Source organism: Oxyura jamaicensis, chromosome 1, assembly GCF_011077185.1.
Source record: "Oxyura jamaicensis isolate SHBP4307 breed ruddy duck chromosome 1, BPBGC_Ojam_1.0, whole genome shotgun sequence".
Lineage (NCBI taxonomy): Eukaryota > Metazoa > Chordata > Aves > Anseriformes > Anatidae > Oxyura > Oxyura jamaicensis.
This window is the reverse complement of record NC_048893.1, coordinates 180,332,816-180,345,825: the sequence shown is the minus strand read 5'-3', so window position 1 is coordinate 180,345,825 and position 13,010 is coordinate 180,332,816. Positions and strand designations below refer to the sequence as shown.

General features: G+C 41.1%; 2 protein-coding genes across 2 annotated transcripts in view; one reads left to right on the top strand and one right to left on the bottom strand.

The window, feature by feature from the left end:
* NBEA (neurobeachin) overlaps positions 1-13,010 on the top strand; it is a 527,091-nt gene that overhangs the window by 368,988 nt on the left and 145,093 nt on the right. The window lies entirely within an intron of this gene.
* On the bottom strand, positions 3-1,837 carry MAB21L1 (mab-21 like 1). Its single transcript, XM_035324434.1, has one exon. It carries the CDS (start codon positions 1,299-1,301, stop codon positions 222-224), a length of 1,080 nt encoding a protein of 359 aa, XP_035180325.1. The 5' UTR covers positions 1,302-1,837; the 3' UTR covers positions 3-221.

Below are 13,010 nucleotides of genomic sequence, written 5' to 3'. Positions count from 1 at the left end.
CCCCCCCCGCGGGAAATTGCAAAACTGTGGTGCAGATAAGAGGCATGATACTTGCTGTTTTTATTTGCGTTTTTTGGTGAAGAGCCTAAGCTATATTCCTTTTTAAAAGAGAATATGAGTTGCATTGTCAAGTGGAAACATCTGACTTTTCGAACAGGAAGCTTAAACTTCATCAGGATCTCAGCCGCTTTATCGGACAGGCCCGCTCTACAGTTACCTCCCTAAAGTTTCTCCAAACTTTTCGGGTTGGTCAGTATCTCCCTAGCCAGTCGCCACGTCTGTTTGGCCGCGTTTTCCAGGGCTGAGTGAGGTTTGCCCTGAAAGAGGTCTAAGTTGGGCAAGAAGTAATGCGGGCACCGCCTGCACTGGAGGCAGGAGATGAGCTGCAGTAAAATCCCATTGAGCCGATCGCCCAAGCACGACTCGTCCCAGTCCGACTCTCGGGGGTGCTTTTCGCATTCGTATGAAACCAGAGTCTTCATGTGATAATTATTCAGGGGCTGGCCCGGCAGCTCCAGGTGGCGGTCCCGCAAGGTTTTGAGGATGGAGAGGCATTTCTTCCTGCAGCCGCCCATCTGCAGTCTGTTCTCGGCTTCGGCGAACTGCAGCACCCAGGCATCGCTCTCGGCCGAGCTCTGCTTGCCGGCCAGCGAGTGGCACTCCTTGGACAAGAGGTTGAACCCTTCGGCCTTGACCTCCGCCACCCGGTTGGGTCCCGGCCAGGGGATGTGGGGAAGCGGCCAGTGGGCAGCGCTCCGCGGCCAGATCCCCGTGCACTTGAACGCCGGAGTGATCTGCACCACGTACCTATCCCTGATCCGCAGCTTCACCTCGCTGGTGTCTGCCACCATCTTTACCACGTCTCTGTAACTGCACTTATCCACGGCTTGAGCCACCAGAGTCTGAAATCTGGAGCGGATTTTGCGAGCGGAGAGGTAGCCAGACGCCGTGATGAACTCCACCCAGAGGGACATGCTCCTCTTGCGCCCGTCGCTCAACTTTAACACAGCGCACCCCGGCAAGGAGCCGTCATCCACGAAGTTGAAGACCCCCATCTGGTTCAGATAGAGCACGACTTCGAACTCCGTGGGGGAGATGACTTCCAAGCCCTCGTAGCGATTGTCCATCTCGTTCAGGGAGCTGATGAAGCGAGGCTCCTGCACCTCCACCTCCTTCAGCACGTCCGACACCACTTTGCAGACTTCGCGGATCGTCTTGGCGATGGCAGCTTTCCTGGCTTGGCATTTCTCGTTGTAGTATTTATTCAGATGATACACCAGCTTGGCCTGGGCCGCGATCATGTTGGGGCAGAGATCCGGATTGTACACCGGAGTCTCGCAGTAGGCTGTGGGATCCAATGCGGCTGCTAAGGCTGGAGCCAACTTCAGAGGAGAAACAGGCTGCTGCACTCTGAAACGTAACAAATGTTTTTCAAAATGCGCTGTGGCTGCTGCTCCTCAGATGCTCTCTTCCTGCTTTTTTAGATCAGCCGTCTCGAAGTGTGTGTGGCGGGGGGGCGGGCGGGGGACTGGAGGGGGCGATATTTTTCCTCCCCCTTTTTTTAAAGGGTCCGTGAGTGAGAGGAAAGCATCGAGAGCTGCACCTTCCCCGGCAGCAATAAAAACAAAAGTTGCACTGAGACACAGCGAGGCTTCCAGTAGTCAAAATAATAAAACCTCTTCGTATTTATTTATGTTTTCCCGTAGTAATCACTCTGTGTGTGCAGGGCGGTTAATCAGATGGTGGAAAAAGTGCCGCGTGTGTGTGTATATGTCAGAAGAAGCTGGCTGTTGGTTTGTATAAGAGCCCAGATGCACTCGTGTGGAAATTATAAAGGCAGGGCCAGGCAGGCGGGCGGCCAATCGCCACTGGGCTCGTCACTGCAGCCTCTTTCAGCTCAAACCCGGCTAATTAATCCCTCTCTAGGAGATAGATATGTATACGCACACGCACATATACAAAGGTAGCCGGTTCCCGGCAGAAAAGCGCCGGGAAATCGAGGGACACCGCTCTCCTCCGGGTGTAATCCCAAGGGCAGGGACGTTTCCAAAGGACCCTGCGCGGCTCCGTTCCCAGCGGGTCCCCCGACGGCGCCGTCGAGCCCACAGGTGCGGGTGGCTGCGCCCCAGGGGGCGGCCAGGGCCGCCCGGTCCCGGCCGGAGCCCGCCCGTAAGTTCATTTAGAGCCGCCCTCCTCGCATCCCGAGAGCGGTCCGTGACTGCCAGCGGGAAGTTTTGGCTCTCCCGAAACGGCCGGGGAGAGAGGCGGCTTATGCACGGCAGTGTAGTGCCCTTCGGAATAAAAGTGTGCCGCCAAACTACGCGATTTGGGGGCGTTTTCGGCGGACCTTCTGGCGGGGTCGAAGCGATCTGGAGATTTCAGGCGTTTGTGCATTGTGTCTCGCCTTGCTTTTTGTCTTCCTACCTTCTGGAGGGGAGAATCGATCGCTAAACGGGGCTGTCAGATCTTTTTCACGCTCCCTCCAGAAACCAAGTAGCAGATCCGAAGGGTAAATCTCCTCCGCCAGCTCCTAGCTTCGTTCCCGTGCTCCGCGTAGCGCTCGGACGTGTGGCGAAGTCTGGGTGTTCGGCTGCTGTTGGAGACGTGGTGGCACCAGGAGCACCTATTAATTTCAAACCTGGACGGCTCATTGTACAGCGGGCTCTGCTAGCAAGCTGCGTTTAGTAAATGCGCTCACAGGAGGGATGCTAGCGACTGCAAACGTGCTGGCATGCTGCTCATCTGACACCTTGGGTTTCGTGCGCGTGATGCGTAATTAGTAAATTTCTCCTTCGGTGCCTTAAATGGTAGTAATCGGGACCTTTATTTGCAAATAATCCCGAGTGGCAAACTCTTCTATCGAGCTTCACTCTAAGAAAACCCTAAATTATATATATAAATATATAGAAAGAAAAAAAAAAATACACCCAAGCTTTTCATCGCTTGTCTTTAAGGAATCTTTAAGCTGCTGCCCAATTATTAATTTTTAAAGTGACTGTCACAGACGTATGTGTCGCTAAGGAGAGGTCATAATGCAAGGAACATCTCACGACATTTATTCACCGCATTAAGGCGACCAACTTTCTTGCATACAGCGGAGAATTTCTGACTTTGCGCTCGCCTCGCTTGCTCTTGGCGTTTCTGCGGGCGATTCCCCTTGCAGCTTCCTAGGAGGAAGCCGATGCGGGAATCGTTTTTCTGCCCATTAGTAAAAACAAGTCTAGGACCGGCTCGGGGCTCCTCGCCGAAAACGTGCAGGTGACAGCTCGTCCCGAAGAAGCCTTCCTTCTTCTCGGCCCGCCGGCGGCGGGCGGCCGCTCCCCGTCTCTTTGGGGCTATAAGGGGCCGTTTTTCCCCCCAGCTTTTTGCGGGGAGCTTTTTCGGCAAGTAGGGGCGGCTGCCGAGCGGGGCACAAGTGGTTCCCCCCCGGCCCTAGCTCCTCCCCGGGGTCCAGGACCCCCCCCAATTCCCAGGGACTCCGGGGTGCGGCTCCCCCCAGTGCCGCGCAGGCACCTCCGGCTTCAAAGGAGGGCCGGGATACCCGGCGGCGGGCGGGGAGGGGAAGGATCACGCCCAACTACCCCCGAGGCTGGGGCTGGGATCGGTCCGGGGCCGAACCCCCTTCCCCGCCCGCCCCCCGGAGCCGCGGCGGTGCCGGGCGCGCCCTGCCCGCAGAGGCGTTGGCCGGGTAGGGGGCACGAAGGGAAACGTAGGAGGAATGGGAAGGGGCAAAGCGGGAGGGCCCCGGGGCAGGGGGACCCCCCGGCGCCACTCCTCCGTCCCTTTCTGACCATGGGGGGGGGGAGGGGGGTGCGGCTTTTTGGCGGTGTAAATCAGGCCGAGTTCCTTTCCCTGCGAGGTCGCGCACCGCCGCCGCGTAAAAAACGAAAGTTGAGGCGGGCGGACAAAAGGGGTTTGGCTCGCTCTCCCCATCTCCGCCAAGGGGAGCAGCCGTTTCCTGTGGGATGACACGCAGTCCCAAACTCCGAAGTGCGAGAAGAGCCTTCAGCTGCACGTTGAAGATGGAAATGTTTCGGGCAAGGTTTTGTTTGTTTTCACCCAGTGGGTTTTCGCTCAGGAAATACAGTTTCTGAAGGCAAGAGGCGATATCTCGTCCCTTTTTAACCGTCAGAAGGCTGAATTTTCATAACGTGTCAAAATAATCGAAATTAAAATAACGTATTCTCTGCCAAATCACAGCCGTCCATACATAACGTTAAGATTAACCCCCCCCCCTCCCCCCCGTGACAAATAATGCAGGTTATATGTGTTGTATCTCGGCGGTTATGGGAACTGTTGTGCCTATCAGACTTAGCCTTGGCTGGGTTATGTTTACCACTAAAGGTTAGGATCAATTTCACTACATCATTTCATTTCACACACACAAAAATAAACATTTGATAGCTTGAAAATATGTGGATTTAGGCATGTCTGACACCAGTCAACCACTGAAATGTAACTGTTAAGGTGACCGTATCGTTTCAAATGACACGAAGTCGGTGGTTTGCTTTGTATTCTGAAAATGACAATATATCTGACTTTACAAAATATAAAATATGAATATTTTCGAGGTTTCTGACCACTTAGCGCAGTTAGTTTTTCTTTGTAGTTATTAACGTGTCCTTAATAATTTATAAAAGGAAGGAACACCTTTTCACCACTGAGTTTTATTTTTATATGGATTGAGTTGTTCTGGTAAATTGAGATTAAAATCACCTCATTAAAATGATGATTGATCGTTTGTCATGATAATAGTACCATATGATATTGGTGACTTTTACCAAATTACTGTTTTCTAGATATTTCCCCCTAATTAGAGTACTATAGCTGCATTTGTTGAACTCTACTTGTTATTTCAAATCTTTCTAACTACATTGCCTTGTCGTGCGGTGATCTTACTAGCCAGAAAGCCAAACAGTGTTGAAAATATATGACTGCAGGTACTCGTCCACGCCACCAAAATATAAATTGAAAAAAAAAAAAAAAGTCGCTTTTATAAATTTCACCAATAATTTATTTTCATATGGTGAAAAGCATGAGTTAAAATGCACATGCTGATGCATATACACCCAAAGTGCTTACACTGATATCACTTTATATTTCTTATTATGTAGTGATAGTTCTTCCACACACAACCGCTCATGAATTTTAAAGTTTTATTTTTTAATATCTGTCTATTGCACTAGGGAGCTAGGAAAAAATGAAGCTGAGTTTATTAAATTATTTATCCCTACTGCTGAAGTGAGTTTGAAGGCTCATTGAATGTATCTGATTTCTTGGATTCTCATTCTCCCCTTCCCCCCCCTCAATTCATCCTGGTTATTTCTTCCATATCATCCTGCCAGCAACAATAAATTTACTATTTTTCAAGTAGGAAAACTAAAGATAGATATTTGTGGAGAGTTTGCTTTAAATGTCACTTTATATAAAATACGCAGCATCATTTTTTTGTGATAGCGGTTGACGGTACTTGCAAGTGTCTGTATTCCTATTTGCATTTTACTTTTTGACTACACTTTTAAACTTAGGAACAATGAAATGGTAAGCTTAAAAGTAAGTTGCTAGAGCATTTGCAAAAGCTTTATTTTAATGATATATGCTTCAGGACTTAGATTTTGGGATATAAATTTATGTAGAATTATGCACGCAAATATTTTCCTTCAGTTATCTGTAGTTTTCTGCAGATGTTTTTTACCTTTTTAAGAAAATCTGCTGTAGCTCCTTTTTGCAGTACACACTTAGCATTCGTTAGTGTTAAACTTAGCATGTGTATGTATTCTCTTCCCATTAAAAATAAAAAAAAAAAAAAGAGTTTGCATTAGTTTTGGACTTTGTCATTCTAGGTCATACGGCCATACTGTTAATGCTTTAAATTCTTTTAATCTGCAATCTTTTAAAGGGAAAAAAAAAAAAAAAAAGGAAAGAAAGTAATTGATTTGTTGTCTTTAAAATGTTACATCTCAAAAGTAAACATAGAGCTTGCACAGCTGCAAATTGTGATTTTAGCTAGAACCGCAGAAACATCCAAGCAGGAAAAAATGCATTGAATTATTCATTTGGTTCACTTCTACATCAGCTTCTCCAAAGCCAGACATTCCTTAAAGTACAACATTTCATTTAGGGAGTCCAACATTGCCTTTTTTTTTTATTTTTAAGAAAAAAAAAAAAAAAAAAAAAAAAAAAAAAAAAAAAAAAAGGGAGAGATCTCCTGCTTTAAGAATGCTCTTTTCTGCTGAACTGAGAGGAGTATGGAATCAGTGGGGATTAGCGCCTTTTAATCTACTACATCTGTAGCGGATCATCCAACACTGCAGAACTCTCATTACTGTTTCATGCTGCATATGATCAAATGACTGAAAATATTCAACATTGACCTTGAAAATAAAGCTGTATGCATTGGATGATCAGCTTCCTAAGGCTTCATCTCTAAACTAACCTTTCCTCTTTGTAACTTCTATCCCTGCAATACGTTGTCTGAAGGAGGACTAGAACATAGAAAATGCATGGAAGTCGAAACTAAAGTGTGGTAGCATTTGAAATGTATCATTATATAAATTATGACATCACCCAGCTTGTTTGTGTGTTTTTTGAGTAACCCAACATCTTATTAATCCAGCAGAAATGTAGGGGTGGTAGATCTTGAACAGATATACTTCTACAACTGATGTTTCTATGTAAGCTGGTTTCGTATCGACCAGCAAACTCAACTATGCACTCTTGTAGATAGTTGCCAGAGCTGCTGAAATCAGCAGAAAACACATTGCTTAACATCTTTGAGTGCTAACCTACATATAGCTATTACCAAACACCATTTTTCATATGCATTTTGTCATGCTATGTGTTTATTGCTGGTTTTCATGCTACATATAATATACATTTAGCCCCTCGTAGTCAAAACTAAATCTGTTCTCTCCCCTTACAATAGCATGGGTATGGTAAATCACCTATGTAACTCACTTTATCTCAACTTAGCTATAAAAAGACATGCCTTGCATATTTTAATGCAGACTCTATTTTTTAATGTAGTGTACAGCTTTCAGATATTTTCTTTCAAAATAAGGGTGAAGGGAGGAGTTGAGTGAGTTCGTCATGAGTGATTAATACGTTTCATTGAACCTTATGAAGACCCTGATCCTGCCAATACACACATGGTTAGCTAAACAGTTGGCTGGTTCTGATGAGGTCAGTGGCTTCTTCAGGCTAACAGTTGGTTAAATCCACGAGCTGTTATTTGCAGGATTGGGGCCGAAGCAGGATAACACTTGGAGGTTATGATTTATGACTAGTATGAATATGGCGTGCCTTCACAATATTTAAAATATCAAATGCATGTGTTGGTAAGTATAATAAGGAAAATATATTTTTGGCCTGAGCATCTACTCTCCTGTCAAGCAGGACTTCCTACTTAATTTCATTGTGTTTTAGTGATGGTAGTGTTGGTTTAACTTCCTGAGAAAGGACAGTGCTGTTTTGTTTTTTGTATTTAACAGGATGCTCTCACAAACATATTTCTCCTAATCTGCGCTGAAGCTTTTACAAGGAGGATAAGGTTATTCATAGAAATGGGTGAAAGACTATGATTTCAAAATCTCAAAACTGTACTTTTCATGTACTTACTTTCATATATTCAGGACTATTTCTAGAACTCCCAAAAGGTGCTTCATCTTTAACAGTCTTAAATATAAGCAACCCACTTGCTAAAAAACACTTATTAATTGTTCCTAAAATACATGTTAGTTTTAACTGTAATATAAACATGTCAACCAATTTATTATTTAAGGAAGAAAGGGAGAGATCTCTTCAGGAAAACTTGATCCTAAAATCTTCTGGCCTTTAAAATGTATCGATGTTCCCACCACCGCTCTGAAAACTTTTTCTTAACTGGTGGAATATTGTCATAATATTGTCATAGTGTAAACTTTTTGTCTGAGGGCAAATCACATCTCTTATTAAGAGCATCAAACTACTCTGGCTCTCCTCTTATGTGGGTATGAAAATTTAGGTCACCTACCATTCTTCCTACTTTTCTCTATCTTTTTTTCAGCATAGCTCTAGGATAAAGTATAGAGAAATGGGTGCTTTGTGGCATAATGACAGTATCATTGAAATAGGAATGACTATAGAAGTAACATATAGTCATGTAATTTTGTAAATTTCCCATACATTTGTTGATAGCTAGCTGCTAGCTAGCTGCTAGCTGCTTATGTAAATATCTGTGTTTATCTTACAGCAGTATTGCTGTCAATTTCTCTTAATAGTAGAAATAGATTTTGCCGTTTGAGCACCTTATAGTTTATAATACACTAGTACCATTGAAAATATGAAAAAAATTGTGGTGTAACTGATAGGGTGGTGACAATGTTAACAATGTTAATGAAGTTTCCTTAGTTTTGGATGAGGTAAAGAAGATGTCTTTATTATTTAGCATTTTTTAAACCTTCTTTATTTACAGTTTCAAGTGATTTGGAATAATTATTTCATAACACTAAAGGAAACTTCCAGGACTTTATTATTATTTATTTATTTATTTTCCTGGAAGTACTGGTTTTAATGAGGTGAATTTACTTTGGTTGTGTGATGTGTCCTTGTCAAAAATAGATTATAAATATTTTCCTTCCTACTTTTTTTTTTTGGCCATTACTGTGGTAATTTTAAAGTTATGCCGCACGTACAGGCCTATTAAGAGAGAAGTTACTGCAACCTAAACGATTCTGTCTTATTTCAGTGAATGTTTTACCATTTCCATTATTTTGTTTTTATAGTTGTTTTCTTCCGTAAATTATTTCTGGGTACAAAGTGGCTACATTTAGCTTCAATTTTGAAAATAAGCCTATAAAAGGAAACCGTTAGCATATGCAGAACTCTTACTAGCACTCCGAGTTACACAGGAATATATCACATATGCTAGGTTGAGCCATAATGCTTGCAGTTTTGGCTATACTTCAACAGATTGGTTCTTTAAGAAGTAAAAAAAGTGAGAGCAAGTATGCTGGACAACAGTTTTCCCATTATATTCAGTCAGTACATTCATTATGTACTATTAGTCCTTAATTGTAAAGATGAAATAATATAACCATTTATCTTGGCAAACCCAATATTTATAATCTGTACCTTACAAAATTGCCTGGGCCTTTGTTGATGATTTCTTCTACACATCCTATTTAGCCTTTTTTTTTTTTTTTTAATGTAGTAGATGAGGAAAAAACTTTTTAGGTTAGATTTATTACTAACTTAATCCATTATTGATAGGCAAACTGCGTATTTCAATGGGGTGAAATAAGTCCCTTCTCTCCGCTCCGCTCCCCACCCCCCCCCCACCCCAAAATTCAGTTCTTCATTTGTTTTGTTCACCACGCTGCATTAACACAGTTTTCCCCTGTGTGCATCTGCCAGTGTACAATTTAGCCACGGGCATCTGTAGACCTTGTGGTGATCAGTATTGCAGGCAAAAGCCATATGTGTTTAAATAAAAAAAAAATCTCTTTATTTCATTTGCTGTTTTAACTGGATGGATAACTTTTGTGCCTCAAGACAGAGGAAGAGAAAATACAGAAATAATTAATTGCCTCTATTCTTGAGGCAGTTTCATTTTCCCTCTCCAATATGGAATGCTTGTCAGCTTTCCTGATAAATGACTGCATGTATTTGCATAGATTTTACATTAACACAAAAATTAGTTTTATTTGTGGAAAAACTAGTTTACATAATAATGCAAAATCTAGCATTATGTATTATGTTTCCAAATTTGAGAGACTGTGAAGTGAGATGTTTTTTCTTATTTTTTAAATTATTATTATTTTTTTTTTTTTTTGTCAAACCATATTAGTTTTTAGCTTTGTATTTTGTTTCTATAAAAATAACCAAATCAGGGTCTTTTAATGTTTATAAACCATTCCTTCTGTCTTTCATAAATCGAATAATTGATGCTGCCATGAAACCAACTTCTTTCATAGGCTTTTACACATTGCATTCATTAAATACACTCTTAAATATTTATACGTTTGCAAAACCTCATGGAACTGTTTTGAAAAAAATATTGTGGGAAACTGTTAAATGAATAAGAATAAGAATATGCTTTAAGTTTCTAATGCTGTTGTTAAAATAGTGCTCCATCAGGTATTCTTTCAAAGCAGTAATGTACTACATTAACTTGTATTCCAATGTAGTACTATCTTTTTTTTCTTCTCCCTGTAGCTAATAACCTGTCTGTTTTAAGTAATTAGGCCTTCCTGGCTTGAAGTGACAGTACCATACCTCTAGTTAAAAAGTGTGTTTTATTCACAATTTTTCATGTCCATAAAGTTTATGAGTCAATCAATCTGGAATATCTTTGAAGAAAATATACTGTGCTAATATTGAGACAATCACAATTATTTTCAAGTTACATAAATTGGATATTTGTTTGTAATATAAACCTAGTGTCTTACTGTCTAAAAACAACTGCTAATTGTATATCAGCTTATTCTCCATGCTGAAGTAAACACAGATGCATTCACTGCTGTTATTACATGCTGTATAACAAAAAGAAAATATTTCTCCTTATGAAGCATGCTATACTTAATGGCAACTTAAGGTAAAAGAACGCCTTTGCCACTTCTTGAATCTGGGACACCCTAGGTGCCAGCTGTCACTGCTCAGCTAATGATGACAAATGCCCCTCTCTATGCAGATTGCAGAGCTTGCAGGCTGCTATGAAAGGCAGCCAGATTACCTTTCTTCAGATAGTAACTTAACCTTTTAAACTCAAGTGTCAGAATGAAATTATTAGCTAGGATAGTTTCAATATCTGTTTCTTTTTAAAAAAATGAGGAGAAGGCAGTAAATTCAAATAATACCCTAGCAGCTCATATTCACCAATTGTTTGTGGTTCTCTGATGTATTAAAAATAGGAAATTGCTGCCTCTCTGCCTGTGAACACTATATGGATTTGGCCAGTGTTGACTGTGTGGATACTGAAAAATGACCTCTTGGTTGCACTACATGGAAATGGGGCCAAACTGGGCCAAATTCTGTCCTTGCTTGCATCCATGCAGTCTTGCAGATGCATGGATGTGACTGATCACAGGTTACCTGATGCTGTTTATAAGAGACCTTAATTGAACTTACCTATCAGGGCTATGCTCAGTTCTATATGTGACATTTCATGTTCTAAATCCATGATCACAGCTAGAGTCCAATGTATAAAAATAACCAATTATTTACCTTATAGATATGAGAAGTTTCACAGAACTCAATGTCACTCAGTGTCATGTAGTTAAGTTAATAATTTAAATCAGAGTTTTGGACTTATGTTCCGGGGTGTCTTGGAAGTAGCTAACAGGCATGGGGACATTATGTGGTTCCTTAATAGCAAATTGAAAAAGTAACAGAGCTTAAACTCTGTATTGGCCACCTAAAGGTGTAGGGAGTTCTTTGAGTGTGTACCTGTATTTTTATGTGGGTATATTTGTATGTGCTTACATGTTTAAACACGCAAGCAAATAAATACACGAGAATTCATGTCAATGTGTTTGTGTATGCACTGGCTTACATGATAACCTCCAGACAATACAAATTCCCATGTTTGTATTAAATTACTGACATATATGAGCAAGTTTAACTTGCACGTTATATTTGCTATTGAATCAGTCTGTATGGTTAACTGTATATGAATATCACCTTCCCTCTGAGTAAAGCATAAGTTAGTTTCAGTAAACAAGTATTTACCTTCAAGATTTTCACATGATCAAATCTCTGTAGCAATGGACAATAATAAAAAATTACAGAAATAAGGTGAAAAAGCATTTAATAAGAAGACCAGAAATGTAATGAATTATGGATACAAGAAAGTAAATAATAAGAATAGGAGGGAGAAAAGTGCATTTGGTATGAGATTGGAATGTCCCAGAGAGAAAATAGTTGTTATGGTTGGCAGAAAGTACAGGAGGCAGAAAAAAAAAAAAAAAAAAAGAGTACATAATTAAATTGAGATCTATGTTGCATTAACTGTAATGTGGTTAGTTCTGTAATAATCATTAAAGGAAAGGTGATCTAATATGTGAATATAGGATTAATTAATATTCTTTTCTACAGAAAAAAAATATCTGAATGCTGATATGTGTTCTCAAAGAACTTCTGTCAGTATTTACTTCTTTTCATAATGCAATGTATGAAATTGAGATACTGTTTAACATGTTAGAAATGTTTCCCTTTAAAGTTTGGGGAGGAGTGTTTGTTTCTGCCTATGCATAAGTATGTTAAATTTAACATTCCTGTTTTGTTTTGTTTTTCTTAGGACTTTATCTTTGAAGTAGTTAAAACTATATGTTTCATTATTTCGAGCAAGTGTAGCACAATCTGGGAAATAAAAAGGACAAAGATCTAGTGTTTCATAGTTAGGTTTCCTAGCTTGTTAGTTGAATAGGCATCAAATGAAGTCCAATGCCTATACAAAAGAAATGTTCCTTGTTTAGATTTGCCCCATCTGTGTCATCTGGTGGCTTATGCAATAGGAGGTGTTATCACATGAATCCAAATGCACAAGCCAGTTGTTTTATGGACTCTTTCTGTGCTTGGAGGAGTTTATAAGTTGCCCACTCTATTGTGTGTCACTCCCAGATGACACGGGTGCATTCTGCTGAGCATATTTTGGGGGTAATTATAACTAATGAAGCCTGGTACACAGCTTGTTCACAGAGTGATTTATTCTGCTGCTGTCTGATTCCTGAGACTTCTGTAATATGGTTATATTGTGCATTCCACTTTGGACATGTATGGGAGCATGTGGTATTGAGTCAATCTGAGAAAACTGAAATAATTTGCTATTCAGTGTACCATAGACTAATTACAAAGATATTAGCTGGGTACATCTGTTTAAAAACATAGGGAGGAATAGAAATTAAAAATGGGATCTGTAACTTTAGGGATATTGACTTTAGTATGGTCCTTGTTTAGTTATTATCTCTTCCCAGACTTTCAGTAAGCTGCTTAGATGTACAGCTGTTAGATTGCTCACATTTGCTTTTTTGTTG

Bases quoted from the DNA above. Each gene is read 5' to 3' on its own strand.
- MAB21L1 (XM_035324434.1), bottom strand. From the start codon at position 1,301: ATGATCGCGGCCCAGGCCAAGCTGGTGTATCATCTGAATAAATACTAC.